Below are 20,036 nucleotides of genomic sequence, written 5' to 3'. Positions count from 1 at the left end.
TAAATACATTTTTCTTTATGGTCTAAATAACTTTCCATGCAGGGAATGCAGTTCTCCACGAGTTAGGATTGAACTAAATCCTTCCAGGAATTACATAGGAGAATAAATCTAGATTTATGTGATGTAATATATAGGAATTACTTAACTATTTGTTTTACGGTTCTTTATATTTTTTATTACTCTCTCCGTCTCATATTAGTTTGTCTATTTTTCTCTTTACACGCCACTTAAAAAAGTAAATATATGAAGAAATTAAGAGCTTGTTTTGTATATTTAATTTTATATATAATATAAGTTTTTGATAAAAACAACCAAAAAAGTAATATATATATATATATATATATATATATATATATATATATATATATATATATATAGTATTTTATATAATATAACTTTTCATTGAAAAAAATTGATTGAACCCGTATATATCTACCCTATCACCAAATGAATCAGATTTAGAATTGTATGTGCCATGTGGTCCGGAATATGGAATTAAAGTTATCAATTGAATTAATAGAGCAGAAATATTCATGTTTTGAATGATAACGGATGTTGACTCATTAAAAATAAATATGTGAAAGCTTTGCATAATCATTATGAAGCTATGCGACGAAAAAATAATTTTTATGATTGAAGTTATATACTCTAATATAAAATTCATCCACCCAAATAATAGAAAACATACAAAAACATTGAAAGATTGCTTTTGAGCACTAAAACAAAATTTATGTTTATCACTAGCTTTTTGAATAATATGATTGTGATTTGTCATTACGTGTGAGACTATACATCTCCAAAGTAGAAAATAAATAAAAGTTTCAAGAGGACATGAGAACTCTAGGAAAAATGAAATTATGTAGTGAGTTTGTTGATTTTAAAGGTATCCAGATTTTATTTTTTGACACGTCCAGCAGATAAAGGGCAATAGCATGATTCTTGCTTTTATTTTTCACTCATCTTGCCGGTTCTTGATTTTATAATGCACCATTATCATGTGATATGTTTCTTAAATGTTTACTTTTTATTTATGGATCACTACAAAAATAGTGTGAATTGCATGGGGATTTTCCTGCAAATTTTCATACAAATTCCCAGAAAAATTCCCATATAATTCACCCTTTTCTTGTAGTGGACGGTGTAATGGTTTTGAACAATATCAATTATTTTGTAGTCAACTATTATGTTATAAACGTGAGGTGGTAACCCTAAAGAAAAAAACTTGTACAGAAGTTATGGTACCTATGTCGCACCTTGATATAATTTTGAAACGAGACATAATATGTCATCTGAGATGATTTGTGAATAATTTGTATCATAATCGTTATACTTAATTTGTCGCGTGATATGACTAGTGAACAAGATATAATTTATCAATTTGATAAAACTTGTGAAGAGTTTGTACCAAAACTATGTAACTTGTGAACGATACATGATCTATAATCTGAGAAGATTAGCGAATAATTTTTATTATAGTTATCCCTCCTTCCCGACATTAATTTTCCAATCCGATAAGATTTGTACCAAAATTATGCCCCGCTTGACATAACTTGTGAACAAAACGTGGTAATGTAAATAGACAAGACTTGTGAATAATTTAATTAACAAGATATATAAGATAAGATTATACTAAAGTTATTCCCTGCCCAAGTCCAACATATTTTGTTAAAAGAGTATTTCATTCTTCCAATTGTGTGTAACAGTACTGTCCTATGGATCATTTTAATACTGAAAAAATGGCATAGCATGACAATCCATAGTCTTTATTGACAATAAATAGCTCACTTTAAACTTTTTAGCAAAAAAAGATTTTTTAATATTTATTTGATATTAAATAGCCGCATTATCTTTTAAAAAAAACTGATTTATTTTCCTTATTTTCTCTCTCTATTTCCTAGGAGTTAGCACGTTTGCTTTTATTGTTTCTTTTCTATCTCCTTATATTTTATAAACAAAAAAATTATGGTATTTTTCAATTTCCCTCCTCCTTCCTTTTTTTTCTCCCTCTTTCAAGTTTAGGATTTCTATTTTCTTCTCTAAAATATTTTCATTAAAGATCAATCACAACAATAACTCTTCACAATAAGTAAATCAAATCATACCAATTTTTTTTTTATTGATTGTTTGTGTAATTTTTTTTTTTTAAAATTGAAATTTTCTACATTCTTTATCTTGTAGTTAGATGCAAGATTATTTTTCTTTTGAAAAACTTTTGTATTTGTATTATAATTCTACAACGTTTGCTTCCCCAAAAAATTACAACGTTTCGTGATTTCTGGAATTGTCATTTTTTCAATTTTTAATAAATAATTAATTAATATATTTATGACAATTTTTTAAAATATTGAATTTCATTGATTGAATTTGATAATGAATATTTATTTTGTCTCCAACAAATGTATCTAAATTTGTTAATGAATACAAACGAACACTAACAATGTAAAATTTTCTAAATTTGTTAATGAATTTTGTTGATTTCATTCCAAAATAGTAATGCAAGCAACTATATACCTATGTAAAATTGGAAAGATACTAATGCAAACAAATGTATACCAATTTATAAATGAATATAGACGAATGTATCCAATACAAATGTATACTTATGTAAATTTGAAAGATATTAATGCAAATAAATGTATACAAATTTATTATGAATACAAACAATTGTATCCAATACAAATGCAAAATTAGAAAGGTATTAATGCAAACAAATGTATACCAGTTTATAAAGGAATATGGTTGAATGTATCCAATACAAATGTATACATATGTAAAATTTGGAAGATATTAATGCAAATAAATATAATTGTATACCAATTTATTATGAATACAAACAAATGTATCCAATATGGATTGAGTTCAAGGCAAAAATCATTGCCAGGTAATGAACTTCATAGGAATACCTTTGAAATAAAAATAATCATAATTAAAATATTATTTGCTAATTTAAGAAAAGATATAATTCTAAACAGTATTTTGCTAGTTTTAAGTGGAAATGATTGGAAGATAGAATAGAGATGGTATTAATTTTCTTTTATTATTTTTGAAAATAGAAATAATTTGAAAGGAGAGAGGAATAATCTTTTGCTAGTTTTAAGGAGAAATGGTTGGAAGTTAGAAGAAGGATGTAATTAATTTTCTTTTATTATTTTAAAAAAATACGTAATAATTTGAAAGGAGAGATAATTCTAAATAATCTTTTGCTAGTTTTAAGGAGTAATGGTTGGAAGTTAGAAGAGAGATGGCATTAAATATCTTTTATTATTTTAAAAATAATTTAGAAAACGTATATATTACTTTTAGGCTAATATGTGCCAATTTTTTATTTGTTTATTAATTGCTAATTAATATTAGGCTATATGTTGTCAATTGTATGTAACACTTGTCTGTCTGTGTCAATTCCTCTTTAATACTCAGGCCCATCATATGCCTTAGCCCTTCCTTTCAACCGGGGTTTTGTAATCACTTAGCACCAATTTTAAACTGGCCAAAATTCAATGGCTCGTAAATCCAAGCCCAAAAATTTTGGAGTTTGGTGGTTTATGACAAAATTGTTAATGGTTAGTGGTTACTACTATTACACAACATATACTTATCTAGAAGAATATCTTTTATGTTTGGACAAAAGTAATGGTAGGGGTTCTTGACAAGATGTGAAACTTCACCTCTTTTTTCTTTCTTTTCACACTTTCACTTCTTGTTTTGATGATGAAAGGCCACCCTTTGATATGCTTCATTCACATTTCTGATTCCATAGATCATATACCAACATGGTATTACAATCCTTGGTCCTCCATGATACTCTTGCGGTGTATATTATATAATATAATGCTAACGTATCGTAGAGGATTAGTTCATTCCTTTTAAAATAAACACTCCTCAATTTTCTATGGCAATCACATTGTATATATAATATATCACATATTAATAAAGTAATATAGAAAATCAATTCATTTCTTTAAAAAAAAGAAGCTCAATCTTCTGTGTTATCACCCATATGGTATATATAATCATAGAGAACCAATTCATTTTTATTTTTTAAAAAAATATTCAATCCTCTGTGACACCACTTCGATATATATGATATATCTAAAATAAAAAAAACAAAAAAAAACAAACAAAGAGTTTAAGCTTAACTCTGATATTTTAATTTATATCATTTAACAAGTTTTACTTGTGAAGAAATATAAAAAACAGATGCATATTCTAGATAGAATTTTTTTTTTCATTTGCAAAAGCTTTTATATATATATATATATATACACCAAATTAAGTTTTAAATAATAAAAATAGTGATTCTAATAATTTTCTCAATTATTTTTTGTTATAGGTTAATTATTATTATTATTTATATATATTTTTATTAGAGGTGTCAAAAAGGGTCGGCCCAACCCCACCCGACCCAAGCCTCACGGGCCAAGGAATTTGAAGGGCCAGGGTCGGTCGACCCTTCATTTGGAAGGGCTTGAAAATGCTCAACCCAACCCAACCCTAGAAGGACCGAGGGCTGGGGCGGGTTGGCCCCTCTTTTTTTCATTTTTATCTTTTCAAACTTATAATTCTATAACATCAAGAAAATGAGAAGATTTTCAAATCAAATATGACAAACAATGGTGTTTTTTCAATAACAATATAAAAAAATCTCAGTGTATTAGCATGTATCTCGCATACTAGATACGCGAACGAGATAAGAGAGTGACAAGCAAGATTGGAGAAAGACGAGGGCGCGAGATTCGCCTATGCATCCTAGATACATGCGAATCTACTTGGATAGAGTCTATCTAGAACAAATTAACCTAATTTTGAGTCCATATATTTCGAGATACATGTATTTGAACATACCAAAATCTAGTATGATTCGTAATATTACAACATAACGTGTATTTAAGTAATTAGATTATATACTAGTAAAATCATTGTAAGTTATCCTTGAATAAAAAGTTTTGGCCCATGGACCGGACTTATATGCCCTAGTTTTAATTGGGCTTGAAAAATCTGTCTCAACCCTACCCCAATAACGGGTTGGATCGAGTCGACCTCATGAGCTAAACCCGTTTTGACGACTCTAACTTTTATCTTTATATTTAAAAAGAAAAATAAAGAGGCAAAAAAAGAAGGAAAAAGACAAATAATGAAAAGAATTGTTGAAAAAATTACATTGAACTGCACATAATAGTGTGAAAACGTATTATTAAATTTCGAAAAACATGATAGACTCGTGTTTGATCTTCTTTCCTAAACCGAATGGCGTTTTTGTTTGAGTCTGCGTATCACTCCAACGCAACCCAAGGAGATGAAGGAACTCTAAGTACCAAAATGGATGCTTCAGCTAATTTGTTGGTGGCCCATGGATTATTTAGTAATTAATCCATATATGTCATTTACTGTTAAAAAATTGAACCAGTAGATATACACATCCACATAATAAATTGTGTGAGATATATGCGTCCATATGATTAATGATGTGACACACACGCGGCTCACACAATAAATGACATGAGATACATGTGTTCTACATGACAAATGGTGTGAGACACTCGCATCCCACATGATAAGTTGCGTGATATGCATGTGTCCTGCATGTTAAATCACGTGAGATATTTAATATAGGACACATATATCTACTTTTTAACTTTATGAGTGTTTAAGTGTCTATTTGTGAATATTCATTGGAGGATCTAAATGTCAATTATGGTCAAATTAAAAAATATACTATTTATTTATTTATTTATTTATGTATTATGCTTATTTAGAAGTTAAAGTTGTATTTTACCCAAATCCATTTAGGAAAAATTGACGAAGATTTGTGAGATCAAACCATCATTTAATTTAAAATACTCATCAATTATTTTTTTAAATCATTAATGTTTTAATTACCGAAATATTATTTAAATCCAAATGGGAAAAAATGTTGCATCTTTGTTAATTTTTTTCGACTAATTACATAATATTTCAATGTAAAAAAGTATAAAAAAAATAAAAAAATAAAAAAGGAAAAAAAAGAAGAGATGTATTAAATTTTAAATAGAAAAATGTCACGAGCTTTATGCATTCTTTATTTGTTTGGATTTTTGTGAAATCACATTATGCTTCATTTTGTAAATCACTTTTTGAAGAAAAAGAATCTTCAAAGTCCATATACGTTATGAGTTTGAGCTATCAAATTCTCTAGATTGCATCACTATTTCAAGAAAAAAGAATTTTATTAATAACATTTCTATTTTCATGTTTCTTTTGCTATATAAAGGTTTTTATGTTTATGAATCAAGATTAAAACATTTAAGCTAAAAATTATTTAACCTTTTTTATGATTTACTATTATATTGTAAAATAAAAAGATTATACCATTTTATCTGCATTTTAATTTTTTTCGCTCCACATTATATTCGATCAACTATTAATTATTATAGATATAAACACATCCATCAATGAGAATAAGCATTACTTTCTTAAAAACTTTAATCAGTGAGAGGTGTCAATAAATAAATTTTAAAGCTTAGTACAAAGTATTATTACAATATTGTCTTATTATAATGATATTGTTTTTGAACTTTAATGTAAATAAGCATACCATAATTTTTACAACTTCTTAATTATGTACAAACAATATTTTTTTTAGAATATATATATGCCCAAATCAATAAATGCAAAAAAAACTTTTAACAAGGTTTACATATATAATTATGATCAATTAAATATATTACTTAATCAATATATGCATAACATCTATCTTTTCATAAAAGTTTACACTATATAATTATGTTCATTAAATATATTACTTAAATTTACCACTTAATAATGTATTTTTAATAAGGTTTACACTATATAATTATGATTCATTAAATATATTACTTAAATTTACCACTTAATTATGTATCTTTTAATAAAGGTTTACACTATATAATTATTATTTATTAAATATATTACTTAAATTTATCACTTAATTGTGTATCATTTAATAAGGTTTACACTATATAGTTATGATTTATTAAATATATTACTTAAATTTATCACTTAATTATGTATCTGTTAATAAGGTTTAGACTATATAATTATGATTTATTAAATATATTACTTAAATTTATCACTTAATTATGTATCTTTTAATAAAGGTTTACACTGTATAGTTACGATTTATTAAATATATTACTTAAATTTACCACTTAACTAGGTATCTTTTAATAAGGGTTTACACTATATAATTATAGTTAATTAAATATTTAATATTACTTAAATTTACTACTTAATTATGTATCTTTTAATATAGGTTTACCCTATATAATAATAATTAATTAAATATATTACTTAAATTTATCACTTAATTATGACAAGTTTGATACCTCTATCCTGTTGAACTTAATTTATTTATTTTCCAGAATTGATTCTCCACTGATGTTTTTTTTTTCTCTTTTGACTCGACGATGTAAGGTTAAAGCAGGGCTTATGCAAAAAATAGAAAGTAGAGAGAGAAAGCTTTGTGTAGAGAGAGAGAGAAGAGTGTTCACCGAAGGCCGAAAACGGTTTTGCTACCTCCAAATTTCCCTTTGTTCTCTTTCTCGAATCCTCATCATCACCATTAGAGAGAAACAAGGGATACCGCTGTGAGAATCTCGTGTTCCAAGCAATATGTCGTTATTCATACTTGTAATTTAGTTGATTTTTGAATCCAGCATTTTTCTATGAAGTTAAAGCGATCTCAACGGATGACGGAGTAGTCGATGAAGTGATTCATATCTTATTTATCATTCTTGTGCCTCACTTGATTCTAGATTTACCAATTTTTGGATCCTCGCTTTTTCTGCTTCCTTCTCCCTGAGGGCTGTTGATTTTTTTAATCGGTTGAGGAAAGATGAACGCTGGCGATGGTGGAGCTCCGGCGGGAACACCAGCTCCATTGGAGTGGAAATTCTCTCAGGTATTTGGTGAACGGACGGCCGGCGAAGAAGTTCAGGAAGGTAATAAACACTGCTTTGCTTACTTTGGATCCGTACTTATTTTTTGTGTCATTGTTGATGTTTAGGTTTTGCTAACAGTTTTATATCTGCTATTTTGATGGTTAATTGCACAAATGATTAGTTCATTGTTCACAGCTGAGAAAATTTGTTAGATTTCGATCACGGATTTGATGGAGTGATTTGCATGCGGAGTTTAGCCAGTGAACTGGATATGAACAGTGACGTTAATGAACTCACCAAGTTCACTTTTTTAGCTCAAGTTCTATTTGTTTTCTTTCTAATTTTAGAGATCCTTGAACTTGTGTCTTGATGTCTGTCATGTTTGGTTGGTGAATCAGTACTTGTTATTGATTTAATGAAACTTTTTTTTAATTGCAAAGGTGGTCAATTGATGGTGCTGGTGATGTATTACCCTACTGTTTAAGTGTGTAGAGCTCTGATACTTCAATTTAAGTCATAAGAGCATAAATTGCTTTTTACAAATCTGAATTTGCCACTCATGCATTTGTATGACAAGGTGGTTCCAAGTTTTGCCTCTAGGTTTACTCTACCCAGCCAAGTGTTTAACTGCACATGAAAAATGGAGACTATCCCAGTGAGAAGACTTCGGTTCAAGATTGTTCTGCTATTAGAAGTTGTCCATTTCACATAGTTCCAAAGTTGTTCGATGAAAATTTATTCACCGTTGTTAGGCATCCTGATAATATTTTGTATCTGCTCAGTCTTTTTTGTGGTTTCGAGATGCTACATGAAGGGGAACCTTGGAGCAACAATAAAGTTATCTCCGTGTGACCTACAGGTCACGGGTTCGAGCCGTGGAAGCAACTGTCTACATCACACTCCGTGGGTGCAACCCTTCTCCAGACACTGCGTGAACACCGGTGCTTTGTCCACTGGGCTGCCCCTTTTTTCTTTTCTTTTCGAGATGCTATGTCGTTGGACTCTTGATAGATGATAAGGTTGTTCATTGTGAAATTGATTGAAAGCTTCCAGTCAAAAGTTCATATGCATCTGCTGAGTGTTCTACCCTCTTCAGCTCCTACCCTTATGCTTTATCTTCCTCTTTGAGAACTATCCTGATTCTCTTTCCCAAAATCTTTTTATTTTTATGGGTTAAGTAGTGGGATTTTATTGATTGCACCAAGAAAGTGCTAGTAGGTACATCAAACTACTTCTGATCCCCTTAATTAAGAAGGGATTCCATAAAGTCGTCAAAAGTATTTACATCGCACTCAATCTTGAGGTTACACTAAGAATTATATGTAATGCTCCAAATATGACCGAGTGTATTGGTGAATATTTGTTATAAAACACCTATTGTTTCTTTCTTTCTGTAATGACCAAAAGATGCAAAGAGGGATAGTGTTCCGAAAGTCTTTGAGATGCTTCTTCATTCTCTGCCTGTTCCAGCTATATAGTATATACAGCTTCTTTCAGTATTTCTGGATGCACCCATTGCATCAATAACACATTAAGAAACAAGGTCCATGCCTTCCATGTGTATTGACTATACAAAAATAAAAAGTGAGCGGGAGATCCACTGTTGGCTTCATGTAGAAAACACCTCCTGCATAGCTGAAAACCTCTTTTTTTGTAAATTGTCCTAGGTTAGGAATGCTTCCTGTACGGCCAGCCAGCCAAAGCAAGGTTCTTGGTAATTCTTTTGTCTTCCTCATTGCTTTCCATCTCCATATCTCCTGCCCACTGGAGAATTTAGCTGGTTATAGCAAGATTTTATGAGCTTTCTTTTTCTGTCCACTGTCTATGCTAGAGAATCAGGAAACTGGCCGTATTCGGACCCCTTCTAGTCTGGATTACAGTTGCACGAAGTTCTCTACTTCCCAATCGGAGAACTTCCTCCTCAAGCCAAAATTCCAACCTTTGTTACTCCAGCATTCAGTAATTGTTGCATCTTGCTTCAATGTCATACCAAAATTTCAGGGGAAATTAAGTCCAACCCAGGATCCAGCTAGATTCTGGGTTTTAAGTTATTTTCTATAACAATAAATCATTGATGCTTTTACATGAGATACACCGTATGCCCCATTAGTTTGTTCAGTTATTGCTGAAAAGTTTATTTATGTTGGAGAAGTATATTTTATGACAACCCTCAGGGGTTGGCCTGCTGGCAATTGACTTGAGCCTTGGGGTTTGCTCCCTTTCAAGGTCTCAAGTTCGAAACCCACTAGGTGCAAACAATTTCTGAGGGCCATCGGACTGGGTAAAACCTGAATTAACCGTGGTGCACTTGCGGGAAACTCCTTGCCGAGGGCCTGTGCACCCCCGGGATTAGTCGGGGCTCAAAGAGACTCGGACACCCGGTGCAAATCAAAAAAAAAAAGAGTATATTTTATGACTGTAAATCAATGGAAAATCTCTTGTCTTATTGCAGTAGTTTAGCAGTGAATAAATACAATACATTAGGTGCTAACTAAGGAAAGAAATTAAGATTGATTCCTATGAATCTGCAGTGATTCCTATAAATCTGCTACCTAAATATAGCTATGTATATTACTAGATTTAAGTCTATATACATTCTATAACAATGACCTTTGGTATAGCTTAGTTCATTGTGCCAGTTAAATAAATACTGAAGTACCAAACAACATAAAAATTTAAAAGGTGGAAGTATGGAGAAGTTGATTGACTGGTAGCTTTTTCATAATCTTCACAATTTAGGCCTAAATGCGACTCCTACCGAAGTTAAATCCAGATTAGATTTTTCTTTGACTTTATTCAGCCATTAGGGTTCCTTTTTGGTAGAACATGGATTGTCGTTGAAGTCGTTTTCCCTCAATATAAACCACACTCAAGCTCCTTTATCATCATGCCTTTTGGGCTTGGATCCTTTTCCTTCATTCCTCATTCCTCATGGTTTATAGGTCAAGCATGCTGAATGTGCACAGTGGAAGAGACGCATGGACTGATATACTGTTGATCATTGAAGATTGCCGAAGAATGCCCAAAAACAACACTTTTAGTTGCAGAACTCCTTGTTCATGGATCTAGTTTGCTTGATCATGTTGGTCTTCTCTATAATATTGGATGCTAGAAGACTTCTTTTATGTTGCAAGGCTCCGTGGAAATCCATGGCGGTACCATATTCATGATGTTTCTTGGCAGTTATGCCTTGTTTAAATAGAAGAGTTGCATTCCATCAACAGTAATCGTCTTTAAAGAAAGCACTCTGAGATTTTATTACATGTTTAAAGTAACCGATCTCTTTCTTTTGTAATTTTTGTCTGGCACAAGTAATATTGAGATTTTGATTTTACCCCTTCTTCCAGTGTTACTAAAAGTGAAAGTGCAAAGAAGCAACAAGTTACGTTGAGCTTGAAGCAGAATGCTAGAACTTAAACACACTTTTTTGAACTGAAGCCCACTAGTTGTGAAAAATATAAAAATTACCAAAATATGAATTGGTACTATAATAATTAAATTATAATTAACAAATTCTTATTTTAGCATTCTATATTTTGATATTAATCTAACTTCTCAAAGTTGAGATTTGAATAATCAACCGATCCTCAATAAATCACTCTGCGCACACTTCTCTCTAAAGCATACACTTCTCTAAAGCGTGTGGCTTCACTCATGAAGTGATGACCCCCTCGCTTCGCATTGTTTCGTCGCTTTAAGTTGCAAAGTGATGACATTTAATAACACTTCCTTCTTCAATAGTTGTGTAGATAAATTCATGCAAATGTTCATCATTTCTTGTAAGGATAAGCTTGTTATTTCGGAGCTTTCTTTGCATGGTATTTGTGTGAGTTCATTTAGTGTAGGCCTTGTTACTTACCTATAATAAATATAGGTAACTAACAAAGATGCACTTATCTTGATGTTGAAGCGTAATGATCATACATTTGAAATGCATTGTATGACGGGACATCTTACCTTCTTGACCGATGACCATCTTTTGGCTAACCTAGCCTCTTCCTTCATTTCGAAGTTGTGAATGAGACTTTCATTTCACACGACTCCTTAGTGATAAAAGAAAGAAAAATCCATTTTCTTTCCTTTTTGATTACCTTCCTAGCATATGTATAAGATCGAATCCATTTTATTTCTAAAAAGGATTACTAATCCTTATCTTTTTAAGGAATCCTTTTTCCGTCATTCACATGTTTTCACTCTTTTCGACCTTGGTTTCACAGGAGCAAGTTAGAAAAATTGAGAAATATAACCATATGATTTAATTTGCTCTCAATATCCTCGAGGTGATCATCTTAGGGTGATCATTATGTCGGCGAATGCTCTTGTTACACTCGTAGTTTCCAAAGGATGCAAACCAATTATATCGCATCTACATCGAGAATTCAAGTATATTAATCTAACTCATCAAATTTGAGATTTGAATTATGAACCGATTCTCATTAAATCACTTTGTGGCGTTATTTGAAGCACACACTTCTCTAAAGCGCGTGGCTTCACTAATGAAGCGATAACCCACTCACTTTGCGTTGTTTCATCGGTTCAAGCAACAAATTGATGGCATTTAATAACACTTCCTTCTTATAGTTGGGTTAATAAATTCATGCAAATGCTCATCATTTCTAAACAAGTATAAACTCGTCATTCCAGAGCTTTCTTTGCATGGAATTTGAGCGAGTTCATTTAACGTGGCTTGTATAGTGACCTATAAAAGAAACCGTAGGCTTTGGACAATTCTCAACAATGTTGTACTTATCTTAATGTTGAAGCGTAATGATCATACGTTTGAAATGCATTGTGTGGGAGACACCTTACGTTCTTGAACCGATAACCATCTTTCGGCTAACGAAGCCTCCTCCTTCCGTTCAAAACCGTGCATGAGACTTTCATCTCACACTACTCCTAAGTGATAACATTACGAATTCATTCTCTTTCTTGTTTGATTACCTTCCTAGCATTATAAGACCAAATCCGTTGGATTTCTAAAAGGAATTACTAATCCTTGACTTTTAAGGAATCCTTCATCAAGTCCTTCACAATTTTTTCAGTCTATCCGACTTTGGTTTCATAGGAGCAAGTCAGAAAGATTGAGAAATATAACCATATGATTTAATTCGCTCTCCAATAGCCACGAGATGATCATCTTAGGGTGATCATTATGTCGATGAATGCTCTTGTTACTCTCGTAGTCTCTGAAGGATGAGAACCAACTATGTAACATCTATATCGAGAATTCAAGTATATTAATCTAAATCCTCAAAATTGAGATAGAATAATCAACTGATTCTTATTAAGTCATTTTGTTCATGTTGTTTGAAGTGCTCATTTCTCTAAAGTGCGTGGCTTAACTCATGAAACGATATCCCCCTACCTTTGCTTAGTTTCATCGCTGTAAGCGGCAAAGTGATGTCATTTAATAACACTTCCTACTTCAATAGTTGTGTTGATAGATTCGTGCAAATGTTCGTCATTTCTGTATAAGGATAAGGTCGTCATTCCAGAGCGTTCTTTGCATGGTATTTGAGTGAGTTCATAGTGAATCTGCTGCCAATAACACTGTGTTGCGGGACTTTTTTTCTTTCATCTGAGTTCATTTAATATAGGATTTTACAGTTTAGGATAATACATCATTTATACTATATGGCAATTTTCAGGTGAATACAAAGAGACAGAGAGATGTCTCTCAATATTGTGCATGGATTCCTCTTAATAATACCAGCTTGTTCTTTGGAGTATATAATAGTTTGACTAGTAGTTTTTAGGCAGTTCGTGTTACTTGAAGATAGTTGCTGATAGTTTACTGTCAGATTTTTACGTGTAGATGAACCTTTCCTTGAAAACAACAAAACTGTCAGATCAATTAATACATAATGGATTTGATGACATGTAATAATGCTGCTGATTCTTTCTGCATTGCATAACTTTCTCAAATAGTGGGAAAATATTTACTTATGGTAACGGTGTTTAGAGAATTTTGACACTCCTTTTGAGTCTCATGATTTGTTTTCTGTCTCTGTTATTGCAGTTGATGTCATCTCAGCTATTGAGTTTGATAGAACTGGCGACCATCTTGCCACCGGGGATCGAGGGGGTAGGGTGGTATTATTTGAAAGGACCGATGCGAAGGAGGTTGTTTCTTCAACCTTGTAGTTATTCAGATTTGGAGGTTCTTTTTATTGACCAGGTCTTTTCCTTGCACTTATTTTTTGTTTAGCATGCTGGAAGCCGAAGAGAATTAGAGAGAATGGATTATCCAATCACTCGGCATCCCGAATTCCGTTACAAGACAGAGTTTCAAAGCCATGAGCCTGAGGTAGGTGACTCATTTTTGTTCCTAACCTTCTTTCCTGCTGGATTTTTCTCTTAGGAACTCTTGCATTGTGTACTTGTCTGACAAACAATATTTAAAAGAGCTTTAGGAAAATTTTACCTTACTGTTCCTGTGTCCTAGAAAGAGATTGATATTTTCAGCCACCAATTCCCTGTATCAATGGTGGATTACTGTCCTCCTTTTTAATAATTGTGGTGTCCAGACCAGCTTGCACGCATCTTGATTAATAGCACGGTATACTTTCTGCCTCTCATCGGCACATGCAACCGAGTAACTCTGTCAAGGCTTAGAGAAATGTGAAGAAATCACCTAGTATTTTTGCAAATGCTGAAATATGAACCTTAGACCTCATGGTTCTTAACCCTCTTCATTGATCACTATCAAACACCCTTGGGTGAAAGTAGATTACCACTTTTTAACTGCTAGTTTTCACTCTTTATCTGCTCTTATTTCCTCGTTTTGCTTATTCAAGTAGAACTCTAATTTCCTCTTCTGCATCATTCAGTTTGATTATTTGAAGAGTTTGGAGATTGAGGAGAAGATCAATAAGATCCGGTGGTGCCAAATGGCTAATGGTGCCCTCTTCCTTTTGTCTACTAATGACAAAACTATTAAGTTCTGGAAGGTAAGGTATCTCATTCGATTTACTACTCCACGATCCTCAGTGGTAGTAAATGTTAACATAGGTGTTTGATACCCCTATCAAGTAAAATGAAAATGTATTGTGTTCCTTATTTACCTCTCCCACAGTACTTGTTGCATGGGAGAGTGAAACTAATAGCAATTTCAAGTGTGTAGTCTGACATGTCTTCATCTTCAAATTCATGATATTTTTAGAAATTTGTCGTTTTAGGAAGAGGCAGAGAAAGTAGTGTGGTGGGATGCCTGGGAAAAATAATATTTGGTTTAATGCTTTGGAGAAATTGTCTTTTGTAGGGTGTATTGTTTCTTCATAGTTGTACATCAGCTATGGACAAAACCTGCCTTCCATTCCTGTGGACTGCATATTAGTTGAGATGTGTGACTAGCTATATTTGAGGCTGCCTATCAACATGCTGATTTGCTTCCTGATTATTTTTCCTGAATTTTTCAGGTCCAAGAGAAGAAGGTTAAGAAAATATCTGATCTGAATATCGACCCTTCCAGAGATGTTGCAAATGGCAGCATGCCCAGTTCAAGCGTTTCTTCCAGTCAAAAACAGTATCTGGTAAATGGGTGCTACACAGATGGATCTTCTGAATGTTTAAGCAATGATTTGTCATTTCCACCTGGGGGTCTTCCTGCATTACGCTTACCTGTGGTAATTGGACTCGAGCTATATATGTACTGCCTATCTTGTGGCGTCAAGTTTTTCTATGTGCATTGGTTTTTGTTACCTCTCCATGTACATTAGTTCTCTTAAGTATGTCCAGCATTACCTATAAAAACATCAACTTCCATTGGTATAAAGTTGTATATAATTGTCCGTAAGAAAATACTTTAGAGAGGAGAATATTTCACGAATTATTATTTGAGCTCAACTCGTATGTGATACTCCTTACTTTGGTTTATTTTGAGAATCTGTTTTGATGACTGCACACTATTCCATAACATCTGTTAAGGTGTATCATTTTGGTTAATTTGTTCATCCATGTTTTGTTGTTCACATTTTAGTATATTACAAATTGCTCCTTTTAATATTTATTAATTATGCATACAAGCTAGCATACATAGGTACATGTGTGTATCTGCTTGCATGGGTCAGGTGTGCGTATCCTCTACTTCTCTGGCTGGGTAACTGAAAACCCATATGACTTTCTTCTCCCTTGAACATTTTTCGCATTGCTGTAGGGATTTTCATGGGGATTTAGCTCATGTTCCCTCTGACAAATGCTGTTTGTTGAATTTTTTTTTTCTCGTTATTATTCTTTCATCTGCATCTTAGAGCTTTGGAATCTGATTGCAGGTTACTAGTGGTGAGACCAGCCTTGCTGCTAGATGTAGAAGAGTGTATGCCCATGCACATGACTATCATATCAATTCTATTTCAACTAACTGGTGAAGATCCATGCTACATTGAAATCTGATTTACCATGTCTCTTCTATTTGTGAGAACTTAATAGTAATGTTCATTTCCTTCTTCCACCTAGTGATGGGGAAACATTTATATCAGCTGATGATCTCCGTATAAACCTTTGGAACTTGCAAATAAGCAATCAAAGTTTCAATATTGTTGATGTCAAGCCAACAAATATGGAAGATCTAACTGGTGAGTTTTTGATATGTCGATCTCAACTTCCATTTTGTTATGGTCACCTTGCATGATAGTTTTATTAGCTTATTTATTTATCGAAACACTTGTTTCAATGAATGCTCAAATGTGCTTAGATGTTTGTTATTGCAGAGGTGATAACTTCAGCTGAATTTCACCCTACTCACTGTAACATATTGGCTTATAGTAGTTCAAGAGGATCAATACGTTTGGTAGATATGCGGCAGTCAGCCTTGTGCGACTCGCACTCTAAGTTGTAAGTATCACATTTACTTAACTTGTAGTTTCTTGCTGATGGCTGTTTTTATTTTTTATCCTGCAAAACAAAACAAGATATCACCTGCTAAGAAATATTCTGGAAGCGAGCTAGTTTCTTACCAGTATAAGGGGCCCTGGAAAATTATATTCTTCAAGTTGAGAGATACTCATTTTCTAATTACTTTCTCATAGCTTTTATAAGTTGAAATGTTGGTTTTCTCCTATACGCAGGTTTGAGGAGCAGGAAACTCCTGGCTCAAGATCCTTTTTTACCGAGATAATTGCTTCAATTTCAGATATAAAATTTGCAAAGGCTGGAAGATACATACTCAGTCGTGACTATATGACCCTGAAGGTTGGTCTTCCACTCTTTTCTGTAGGTTTAAACCTTTTCAGTTGACTGATATGTGCAATGTTGTGTATCGTATTCTTGACTCTCTAAGTACTGTCTGATACGTTCTTGACTCTCTAAGCACTGTCTGATATGTAAAAGTAAGGAAAACAGACTTCTCAGAAAGTAACATGACTGTAGTCCATGGGCAAAGTCCATTGCATCTCTAGGTCGTATTCCTGGTAATTGGTTTAGGAACATGTTTAACGAATGAGCTCCGGCAAATTCTTCACTGTCGGGGTGTGATCTATTTTGCTAGTATACCAACGTTTGGTGCTTCTCTTAGTGTTGTTTTCACAAAATGGAACCAAACAGGTACTGCAAAACTTTCAAGATTTTACATCTCTAGAGAATTCAAAAAAGATACTCTATACCATATTCACAACTTTTGTTACATGACTAAATAAAACACCAAGGCATCCATCTTAAAGTTGTAAAGCCCATAGTGCCTCTGAGACCCCTTGAGAGCATTTTCTGTTCTTTTCTTTTCATAGCGACCACATAATGCATAGATGAGCTGTCTAGGAAAATGCCTTGACATTCTTCACTATGAATTAGAGAGCCTCTCCAATTGCAAAATAGTTACTCACAGTTCTTTCCATTGCCTGATGGAAAGGTTGTGTTCATCAGTTCATTGGTCACGTCAGATTTAAAAACAAATAATTGACAGATTCTTCAACCATTCAATGCATGAATCACTTATTACAATACATTTTGACCATTCTATTATCATTGTTATCTGTAATTGATTGGCATGCTTCTTTAATCCTTGTGTTTCCCTGTGGAAAACTTTGCAATTGAGTTTTTTTTTCTGCTAAGTATCATCTTTCAAAAAAGCTTAATTACATACAAAATCTCTTAAGTTTCATTAGGTTTTAGGCTTCATTTGCATCTTATGTTTGCGAGTTTGGAAAAGCTTTTTTGAACTTAAAAGGGCAGTTTCTTCATGTTTTTTCGATGCTTTTGTTGTTGCTGGCAAGAATATGCATATGTTACACCATAAGGGTAACTATTATATTCAAGTTCCTTCTAGATCTCTACTTTCTCTCAGCTTTAGGTTACGTGGACCTACTCGTCAATTTTTTCATTTTAAGGAAAGAAAGAATGAGAAGAAGTGATGGGTATAGGAGCTGGTCTCAGTTTGAATTTACTGGTCTCTTTATCAGTGATTCTTTTTTCCTGACTAGGTGATTCTAACCTAATTATATGTAAGAAAGATTGTTCCTTTATTACTGAAACTCACCTTACCTGCAGCTGTGGGATATAAACATGGATTCTGGTCCAGTTTCAACTTTTCAGGTTCATGAACATTTGAGACCAAAGGTGAATTGCTTTCTCCCAAAGTTGTGTGTTTGTGCTTGGTTAGTTTCTCATTTGTGTCAGCTGATTAATAATTTTATTGTATCACTATGCAGCTATGTGATTTATATGAGAATGATTCCATCTTTGATAAATTTGAGTGTTGCCTTAGTGGTGACGGTTCACGAGTAGCAACTGGATCTTATAGGTGTGTAGACTTCTTCTTTTTTCTTCCTTTCCTTTTGTTTCTCCACCAATGTGATTTATTTTTCAGCTAATAATTTCTACTATTTCAGCAATCTTTTTCGTGTGTTTGGTTGTGCTCCGGGAAGCATGGAAGCGACTACATTAGAAGCGAGCAAAAACCCCAGGTACATGTATTAAAAGTTTTCAGCATGTAAATTTATATGGACATATAGTAATGTCATGACTTTTGATGCCTTTGATTATTCTCTCTTAGGAGACAAGTTCAGACCCCTTCGAGGCCTTCCAGGTCCTTGAGCAGCAGTATAACACGTGTTGTCAGGAGAGGTATGCTTTTCTAGATACAAATATATAGTTTGCTCCTATATCTGAGTATGCTCGTTATCTATATTTGCAAATTTTCCCACGAATATAAAATATAGCTGAATCTTTATGATGCATTCCAGGATCAGAAAGTCCTGGGGGTGATGCCAATGGAAACTCATTTGATTTCACAACCAAACTGCTCCACCTTACATGGCATCCAACTGAAAATTCAATTGCATGTGCTGCTGCAAACAGCTTGTACATGTATTATGCATAAGTCATGACAGGAGGAATCGGGTTCTCTTGGGTTGCGTTTCTTGGAGTGCTTTTCCGGAAGGCTTCTTTTCAAACCAACTCGAGGTTCTACCGTTTCTCACGTGCAGAATCCATGCCGACGTATATTACATGTTCTTAATGTCAAGGTCCAGAAATGGCTGGTCAATTTAGCAACTTACTTGTCAACAACCCAACGCTCTTGTTTTCTTCCTACCTTATCCTCCTTCACCCTTCTCAAGATCTCCGATGTCTTTATAGTTCTCCCCTCAAGCAAAACTGTTAGATATGCAGAAATTATCAATAGATGTAAGGTAAATGCAGTTTTACTTTAAATCCTGCTGGAAAAGACCTGCTGGCTTAACTTTATTGGGTAGAAGTATTTTTTGTAGGATAATTTGATGGTTTTTTTTTTGCTATAGATTGTCGAACTAAAGTAGCTTTGTTTTCTTCTCCTGTAAAAGTTCAAAGGCGCTGGTATTTATTTACTTGCATTCCTCAGTGCTTTGCATCCTAAATTTTTTCAACAAATTAGGCTTGAAACTGAGCACTTCTGAAATCCGTTTTAGTGTATATAGAAATGAGATGTGGAGTTTATCTTACACTTGAAGTTTAGTTAACTCAGTTATATAAAGACTAAATTATTAGATAGTCCCTCCACCTTAATATAAATAGTCAGTTAGCCATTTAGTGACCAGTGGATAGACACCTCTACTTGTGTTGATATAGATGTATCATCTGGAGACCTAGGGTTGTGTCCATAGGAGTCATAGTATAAGACCAAGTGCGTAAAAATACTTGGCTCTGGTTCGGTCATTGATTTTCAAGTTGAAA

General features: G+C 33.0%; 1 protein-coding gene across 1 annotated transcript; it reads left to right on the top strand.

Moving 5' to 3' along the window:
• The first annotated feature begins 7,405 nt into the window (after nt 1-7,405).
• Nucleotides 7,406-19,617, top strand: LOC125872979 (serine/threonine protein phosphatase 2A 55 kDa regulatory subunit B beta isoform-like). Its single transcript, XM_049553805.1, has 14 exons — nt 7,406-7,955; nt 13,915-14,018; nt 14,104-14,202; nt 14,726-14,845; nt 15,314-15,520; nt 16,166-16,257; nt 16,350-16,468; nt 16,604-16,727; nt 16,961-17,084; nt 18,375-18,443; nt 18,536-18,627; nt 18,716-18,790; nt 18,880-18,950; nt 19,070-19,617. The coding sequence occupies exons 1-14, from the start codon at nt 7,850-7,852 to the stop codon at nt 19,204-19,206; spliced, it is 1,539 nt and encodes a 512-aa protein (XP_049409762.1). The 5' UTR covers nt 7,406-7,849; the 3' UTR covers nt 19,207-19,617.
• The last annotated feature ends 419 nt before the right edge of the window (nt 19,618-20,036 follow it).

This window comes from Solanum stenotomum, chromosome 8 (assembly GCF_019186545.1).
Source record: "Solanum stenotomum isolate F172 chromosome 8, ASM1918654v1, whole genome shotgun sequence".
In the NCBI taxonomy this organism is placed as follows: domain Eukaryota; kingdom Viridiplantae; phylum Streptophyta; class Magnoliopsida; order Solanales; family Solanaceae; genus Solanum; species Solanum stenotomum.
The sequence above is the reverse complement of the archived record's forward strand: the minus strand, read 5'-3'. Positions and strand labels throughout refer to the sequence as shown.

Coding starts and splice junctions, on each gene's coding strand:
- LOC125872979 (XM_049553805.1), top strand. CDS start 7,850: ATGAACGCTGGCGATGGTGGAGCTCCGGCGGGAACACCAGCTCCATTG. Junction 14,203..14,725: donor TTCAAAGCCATGAGCCTGAG/GTAGGTGACTCA, acceptor TGCATCATTCAG/TTTGATTATTTGAAGAGTTT. Junction 18,791..18,879: donor GAAGCGAGCAAAAACCCCAG/GTACATGTATTA, acceptor ATTCTCTCTTAG/GAGACAAGTTCAGACCCCTT.